This window comes from Neophocaena asiaeorientalis, unplaced genomic scaffold (assembly GCF_003031525.2).
Source record: "Neophocaena asiaeorientalis asiaeorientalis breed wild unplaced genomic scaffold, Neophocaena_asiaeorientalis_V1.1 scaffold116, whole genome shotgun sequence".
NCBI lineage: Eukaryota > Metazoa > Chordata > Mammalia > Artiodactyla > Phocoenidae > Neophocaena > Neophocaena asiaeorientalis.
Window position 1 is genome coordinate 3,807,220 of NW_020174561.1, and position 7,658 is coordinate 3,814,877.

The 7,658-nt window shown below is 38.7% G+C and overlaps 1 protein-coding gene across 9 annotated transcripts in view; it reads left to right on the top strand.

The window, feature by feature from the left end:
* Positions 1–7,658, top strand: part of CADPS2 (calcium dependent secretion activator 2) — a 490,835-nt gene that overhangs the window by 309,375 nt on the left and 173,802 nt on the right. For all 9 annotated transcript variants that reach the window (XM_024757764.1, XM_024757759.1, XM_024757761.1 and 6 more), the window contains exons 10-11: positions 3,828–3,936; positions 4,976–5,176. In XM_024757764.1, the coding sequence (XP_024613532.1) occupies positions 3,828–3,936; positions 4,976–5,176 (310 nt within the window). The remainder of the gene's footprint in view (positions 1–3,827; positions 3,937–4,975; positions 5,177–7,658) is intronic.

The window sequence follows — 7,658 nt, forward strand, 5'->3', positions numbered from 1 at the left end:
TATATATATATATATATATATGTGTGTGTGTGTGTATATGTATATATAAGTATGTACACTATGTTAAATCACTTTATGGAAGACTGGTGGGATTTTGGACTAAGTTAAGTAAGAGAGTGAGTTGCTTTTTAGAATAAATAATGGAAGTATAATGTTACTGTTTACCACTTACCAATACCCCCTAAAAAAACACCCACAATCATACCTTTTTACACAAAGAAACTGAAGCTCCGATGGGAGCCAGTGGGTTTCATCTGTAAGCCTTAGGCATATGCAGGTGAGAAAGTGAATTCATTGGCCATCTATAAGATACGGAAAGCAAAAAGAAAAGGAAGTAGTAAGAACCACAAGTGTCTCAAGTTATTGGACTCGCTGTTCCCAAACAAAGCTTTGGTTTTTTTCCCAAAATAGAAAAAGTCTCATTATAAAGTAATTAATATTCTTTGAAAAAAAACTTTAAACACTGAAAAAAGTAACTTTAAATGACCTATAATTGTGCTATCTAATAATCACTATAGTTTCAGTATACATCCTTCTATTCATATGTATATAGAGCGTTTACCAAAAAAAGCACACTCCACATTTTTTAAATCCGCTCTTCATGTTATATCTTAGAAATAGTTTCATGTCCAGAAAAAAAAAAACACGTCATATTTCTTTCAGTGGCTGTATGGCATTATACTCCTGTGTGGTTATACCATAATGTATTTAATCAAACCACTGTTGGTTTTTCCAGTTTTTTCTCATATGCAGTGCTGCCGTGAGCACACTGCACAAGCATCTTTGAGTATTTGTCCATTTGTTTCCTTGGGTAAGTTCCCGGAAGGAAATTGGCTGGATCAAGTGTTCATAATCCATCATAAGTCTTTTGGTATCAGTCAGGGTTCTCCAGAAAGGCCAGCAGGCTAGAAACTCAGGCAGGAGTTAATGCTGCAGTCTTGAGGCAGAATTTCCTCTTCTCCAAGTAACCTCAGCTTTTGCTCTTATCTACAAATCACCCCGCATTGATATTAGTTCTTTGTTGAATACATATTTTGCATACACCTTTTTACTTTCTTTAGGGTATCCTTTAATGAGGAGATGTGCTTAATTTTAGCGTTAGTTCATGTGATCTATTTTTTTTCTTTCCTAATTAGTTCCTTTTTCAGTCCTCTTTAAGTAATCTTCATCTACTGAAAGGTGTGCTTATGTTTCCTTAGTTTTAATTTCTGTTCAAAAGTGGGAAAGGGAACTCTCGTTAAGCAAAGTGTCTTCCCTGGAAACGTGTGTTGTAGGAAATTTTGCAATTAGGTATCAATCCACCAGATATCTTTTTCTCCTGCTCAGAGCAGCACCTCCCCCCCACTGCTTTGGGGGAACTTCTAAGAGTCTGCCCATTGTAGCATTCAGTGGTCTTTGCCACAGACCCAGACTGGGCTAACAGTGGTACTTTTGCCCCTTGGCCACAGTGAATGGTCTACATACGGCCTTACACCTAAGCTGAGGCAATCAGAGGTGGCTGCGGAGCTGTTGGCAGCTATGGTTCTAGCCCGGTGAGACTTGAGGGTAAGAACATGAAGCCAGTTCCTCAAGAGAAGCAGAGCAGAGAGACAGCAGACCTTGGCCATGTTGAGTCCCTGGCTGCCTGAAACCATAACCCTACCCTGGACCTTCCTGTGGGGTTGGCTGTGTGGCCCAATAAATTTCCAACACTTATTAAGATCTTTCTTACTTTGGTTAAGTCTTGAAATATGTGTGCTTGAAAATGTGGTTCCATGATTGTATGTTTGAGAATGCTCATAATAGGTCTCATTCTTGGAGATTCACCATGTGTATTAGCATATTAAAGGCCGTAAAGAACCTGCAGTAAAAGAAGCCTGTTTGTCTTTATTTAACCTGATGATTCCCAAACTGTTTTTAATTGAAGTGTAGTTGATGTACAATATTATGTAAGTTACAGGTGTACAATATAGTGATTCACAGTTTTTAAAGGTTATACCCCAGGGCTTCTCTGGTGGCGCAGTGGTTGAGAGTCCGCCTGCCGATGCGGGGGACACGGGTTCGTGCCCCGGTCCGGGAAGATCCCACATGCCGCGGAGCGGCTGGGCCCGTGAGCCATGGCCGCTGAGCCTGCGCGTCCGGAGCCTGTGCTCCGCAACGGGAAAGGCCACAGCAGTGAGAGGCCCGCGTACCGCAAAAAAAAAAAAAAAAAAGGGTTATACTCCATTTATAGTTATTATAAAATATTGACTATCTTCCTGTGTTATACAATATAACCTTGTAGCTTATTTTATGCATAGTAGTTTGTACCTCTTAATCCCCTCCCCCTCCCCCCTTCGCTCTCCTCACTGGTAACCACTAGTTTGTTCTCTGTATCTGTGAGACGGCTGCTTTTTTTGTTATATTCATTAGTTTGTTGTATTCTTTAGATTCCACATGTAAATTATATCGTACAGTGCCTTATTTCATTTAGCATAATGCCCTCCAAGTCCATCCATATTGCTGCAAATTTTCATTCTTTTTTATGGCTGAGTAGTACTCTATTGTGTATATAAACCACATCTTTTTTGTCTGTTCATCTCTTTTTGGACATTTAGGTTGCTTCCATACCTTGACAATTGTGAATAATGCTGCTAGGAGCATTGGGGTGCATGTATCTTTTTGAATTAGTGGGTTTTTGTGTGTGTGGGGGGTTTCAGATGTATACCAAGGAGTAGAATTGCTGGGTCATATGGTTGTTCTGTTTTTAGTTTTTTGAGGAACCTCCATACTTTTCTCCACAGTGGCTGCACCAATTTACATTCCCACCACCAGTGCACAAGGGTTCCCTTTTCTCCGCATCTTCTCCAACATTTTTATTTGTGGTCTTTTTGAAGATAGCCATTCTGACAGGTGTAGTGATATCTCACTGAGGTTTTGATATGCAGTTCCCTAATGATTAACGATGTTGAGCATCTTGTCATGTGTCTGTTGGCTATCTGCATGTCCTCTTTGGGAAAATGTCTATTCAAGTGTTCTCCCCACTTTTTTAATCAGGCGGTTTGGTTTTCGTGATATGGAGTTGTATGAGCTGTTTATATGTTGGATATTAATCCCTTATTGGTCATATCATTTGCAAATATTTTCTCCTATTCAGTAGGTTGTCTTTTCATTTTGTAGATGGTTTCCTTTGCTGTGAAAAAGCTTATAAGTTTAATTCGGTCCCATTTGTTTATTTTTGCTTTTATTTCTTTGCTTTAGGAAACAGATCAAAAAATTATCGCTGCAGTTTATGTCAGTGTTCTGCTTATGTCTCCCTCTAGAAGTTTTATGGTCCCAAACTTATTTTTAACACAACTATTTTTTTTTATGGCTCTTCTGTTAATAAATAGCTCATGGAATCTTGGCCAGCAGGTCATCAAACTGGGAAATGCTGGGTCATAGGCATGAAAGGCCTAACTGCAAGCTGATAAATGAAAGGTGCTTAATCTCTGAGCAAGGTTTAAAAAATGTGAACATTTAATAATTTATATGCAGATCATATGTTTGGGGGTTTTTTTGGTCAAAGAGTCTTCTGATAAAGAAAAAACTAGAAGATAAATTTAATGTAGGGGCTTCCCTGGTGGCGCAGTGGTTGAGAGTCCACCTGCCGATGCAGGGGATACGGGTTCGTGCCCCGGTCCGGGAAGTTCCCACACGCCGCGGAGAGGCTGGGCCCGTGAGCCATGGCCGCTGAGCCTGTGCGTCCGGAGCCTGTGCTCCGCAACGGGAGAGGCCACAGCAGTGAGAGGCCCGTGTGCCGCAAAAAAAATAAAAATAAAAATAAAAAAATTAATGTAACCAATATGTAAACTTTTTTTCTCATGCAGGTTAGCCAATACACCTTTGCTATGTGCAGTTATAGAGAAAAAAAGTCTGAACCACAAGAATTAATGCAGCTTGAAGGATACACTGTGGATTACACAGATCCCCACCCAGGTAATTCTTAGTTGAATCACTTTCCCTGCCTCTCATGTATTCATGAAATTGTCATAAATATCCTGTGTCTGTTCTCCATTTCAAACTCCATTCAGTGAATGGTACATATTCCATTTATATGCCTAGCCAAGATTTGATGGGATTTGAATTATATCTTTATGAGGCTACTTAGTTTTAGCCATAACTCATCATCTCTGTTATCTCAGTACAAGGATGAAATATGTGAAAGTTACTGTAACGGGGAAATTATATGAAAAATAACAGCAGTGCTTTCAGAAACTTCTTTACTGAAAAGCAAAAGGTACAAGAGACAGAAACAGGGAAAGAAATAGCTAATGAATAACTGTATATTGTATTCTACTAATTTTCTCCCCAGCATCACATTCTTGTACTTCTCTCCCTCCCTCCTAATATATTAATGCTGTGTATAGTACTGGACACTCAGTGCTTGAGATGAGTGAGTGAATGAATAAGTGAATGAATGAATGAATGAATATATGGAGATGAACGAAATTAATAAACTGAGGTTAAGAAATATAGAGATACTAATGAATAGATTAAGAAATTATTATAGATTAAAAATAGAAGTCAGTGATCACATTCACTGATCAATCACTTAAAATGCAAATATCTTCTCTGTGGAAGAATTTTGCAAAAGTAAAATTCCATGCAATGTAAGTATCATTTTTGTCTTGCCTGTATTATTTTACTGCTAAACTGGTCATATATATCTCCTGCATATAGACTGAGGAATGTGCCGGCAGGTAATGACTTTCTTCTCTGGCATGAAATATCAAACTTTGCTATGCATTCCTTTGGGGTAGGTTTGTATGTCTTGCAGAATGCTGCTTTGTTGTGAACTGTTCCCTAAGCTAATTTTAATTTCCAAAGTGATATGGAAGTGTATAGCTTCGCCTTATTGTCTTCCTTCAATTCTTGGATTGTGGATTTGATCCTCAACTGAAAATGATTCAAGGCATTGAGCTCAAAATCTGCCAATTGTGTACATTTTAAACAATGTCTTTTTTTTCCTCCACAGGCCTTCAGGGTGGTCAGATGTTCTTCAATGCTGTAAAAGAAGGAGACACTGTAATATTTGCAAGTGAGGATGAACAGGATAGAATATTGTGGGTTCAGGCCATGTATAGGGCCACAGGTCAATCGTATAAACCCATTCCTGCAATTCAGGCCCAGAAGCTGAATCCTAAAGGAGGAACTCTCCATGCAGATGCTCAGCTTTGTAAGTTTTGTTGGAAAATAATTTGATTATCAATTAATAACCTTAATAAGATATAAAATTGCCTTAGTCAAATTTGTTCAGTATTATAGTTTACATCATTAACTGATTCCTAATTGAATAAGAATAGTTCATTTTAGTAGTCATAGAATCAGTTATCTAATTTTTCAGACAAACCTGGAATAAATGGTGCCTCTGATTTCCAGTCATGAATTTGCCAAGCACTGGGATGTCTCTGGGAATCTCAAGAGCATAAAAGAAAATTGATTAATTTTAACTTACGTGTTCTATTGAAATGGGAAAAGTTTTGCAAAATCAAACTGGCATTAAGATTCCAGAATACCAAAATGATGGACCATAACTTCCTAGAGTTGTTCCTAACAAACCAAAAGGATAATAGGCCTACTTTCTGTTGTAGGTCGGAAAAAAAAAGTCCTCAAGGCAACTTTCTTTTTCTAGATACCTTTATATTCATGCCATTTTCTCAATGCTAATGTAAATCATTAAGAACTAAATTTTTCATTTTAATTTACAAGTAATTAATAACAAATTATGTAATAATGATAGAAACATTGTCAAATGTAGCTTTAATAATCATTAAACCAAATATTTTCACTTGTTACACTCCTTTTTAAAACTTCTCTGGTTCCTTCTGTAATATAATAAATCAGTTTGTCTTTAACTGTAAGCTCAAATTGGAACTTTTCATTCAACACCCTTCTACTCTCAAGATTCTTCTCCAGGGAGCAGCATTTTGACATTCATTATTTCCTTCTCTCATTATTTTCTTCTCTCTTCTCATACTTTTCATGCAGCAAATAACTATTTTCTGTTCTTTTTTAGACGCCCGATAGTATTACATTTAGACATCTTAAACAAAGGTACTTTAGGCCAAATAAAGATGGAATATGAGCTCAACTCCAGATTCCTGCATGCTTTAGTCTTCAAAGTGTACACTTTTAAACTTATCCCAATCCATCTTCAAGTGAAGATGGCACTTCATACATAGTATATGCATCTCACAATTGTATACTTCCATATCTTCCTTCCTGGCCCCTGCACAATTCTGGTCATACATTTTACTTCTACAAATGTTGTAAATCCCACAATACATTGATATTATTATTATGCCTTAAACAGTCAATTACCTTTTAAAGAAATTTAAATAATAAGAGAAAATGTTGTATACTCAGCTGTGTAGTTACCATTCCTAGCACTCTGTATTCTCTTATAGAGATATTTCACTTCTGAAAGGACTTCCTTTGACTTTTCTGTAGTGCTTTCAGCTTTTTTCTATATGAAAATGTCATTATTTTACCTTCACTTGGAAAGATTTTTTTTTCAGTACTTTAAAGACTTTGCTCCACTCTCTGCTAACTTGCTTTTTTTCCTCCTGTTGAGAAATGTGCTATCATTTTTGTTTCTTCCTCTGTATATAATGTGTTTTTTTTCTCAAGCTGCTTTAAAGATTTTCTCTTAATCACTGGTTTTGAGCAATTTGATTATAATGTGCCTTGGTGTCGTTTTTTTTTTTTTTTTTTTTTTTTTTGCGGTACTCGGGCCTCTCACTGTTGTGGCCTCTCCCGTTGCGGAGCACAGGCTCCGGACGCGCAGGCTCAGCGGCCATGGCTCACGGGCCCAGCCGCTCTGCGGCATGTGGGATCTTCCTGGACCAGGGCATGAACCTGTGTCCCCTGCATCGGCAGGCGGACTCCCAACCACTGCGCCACCAGGGAAGCCCAACCTTGGTGTAGTTTTGGTTAATTGTCCCCAGTTCTGGACCAAGACTATTCTTAAAGACCCCAACTGCTGACCAGTGAAATTTGAGGTTTTATTTTCTGGCTGTTGGGAACAAGCACTGCTCCGGGCTCTGTGTGAATCTGGGGCATTGTCCCGTCTAATCCTTTAGGGTGGTTCTTTCCCCATCCTCATATTGTTGCCTCCCTTGCGTGAGGTGGTCAGTATTCACTTGAATATGAAATGGGGCAGCGAGAGGGAACAGTAGTCTTTCCTGCAAACTCTAGCAGCCTTGGCCTTCCTGAACTGTCAGCTCCATCTTTTCAACTCAGGGAGACCACTGGCTCTCCCTGGGTTTGCCCTTCCCTGAGCCACAGCTTTGAAAGTTTCTCCTGGCATTAACCTGGGGCAACTAAAAGGCTCATCTCATTTGTTTCCCCGCCTCTTAGGAATCACTCTCCTATGTTGCACGATGTCCAAAATCTTGAGAACATTTTAAAAAATATTTTTACATGAATTTTTAGTTGTTTCAGGTAGGAAGTTTAATCTGTTTTTAATGACACTGTCTTAATCAGAAGCAGAGTGATTGTTTTCTTTGTTAGAGCAGTGTTTCTCAATCTCAGCAAGACTATCATTTGGGGCCAGATAATTCTTTGTTTCAGGGGTTGCGGGGAGGGCTGTCCTGTGTATTATAGGATGTTTAGCATCATCCCTGTCTCCTACCCACTAGCTGCCTGTAGCACCTGGT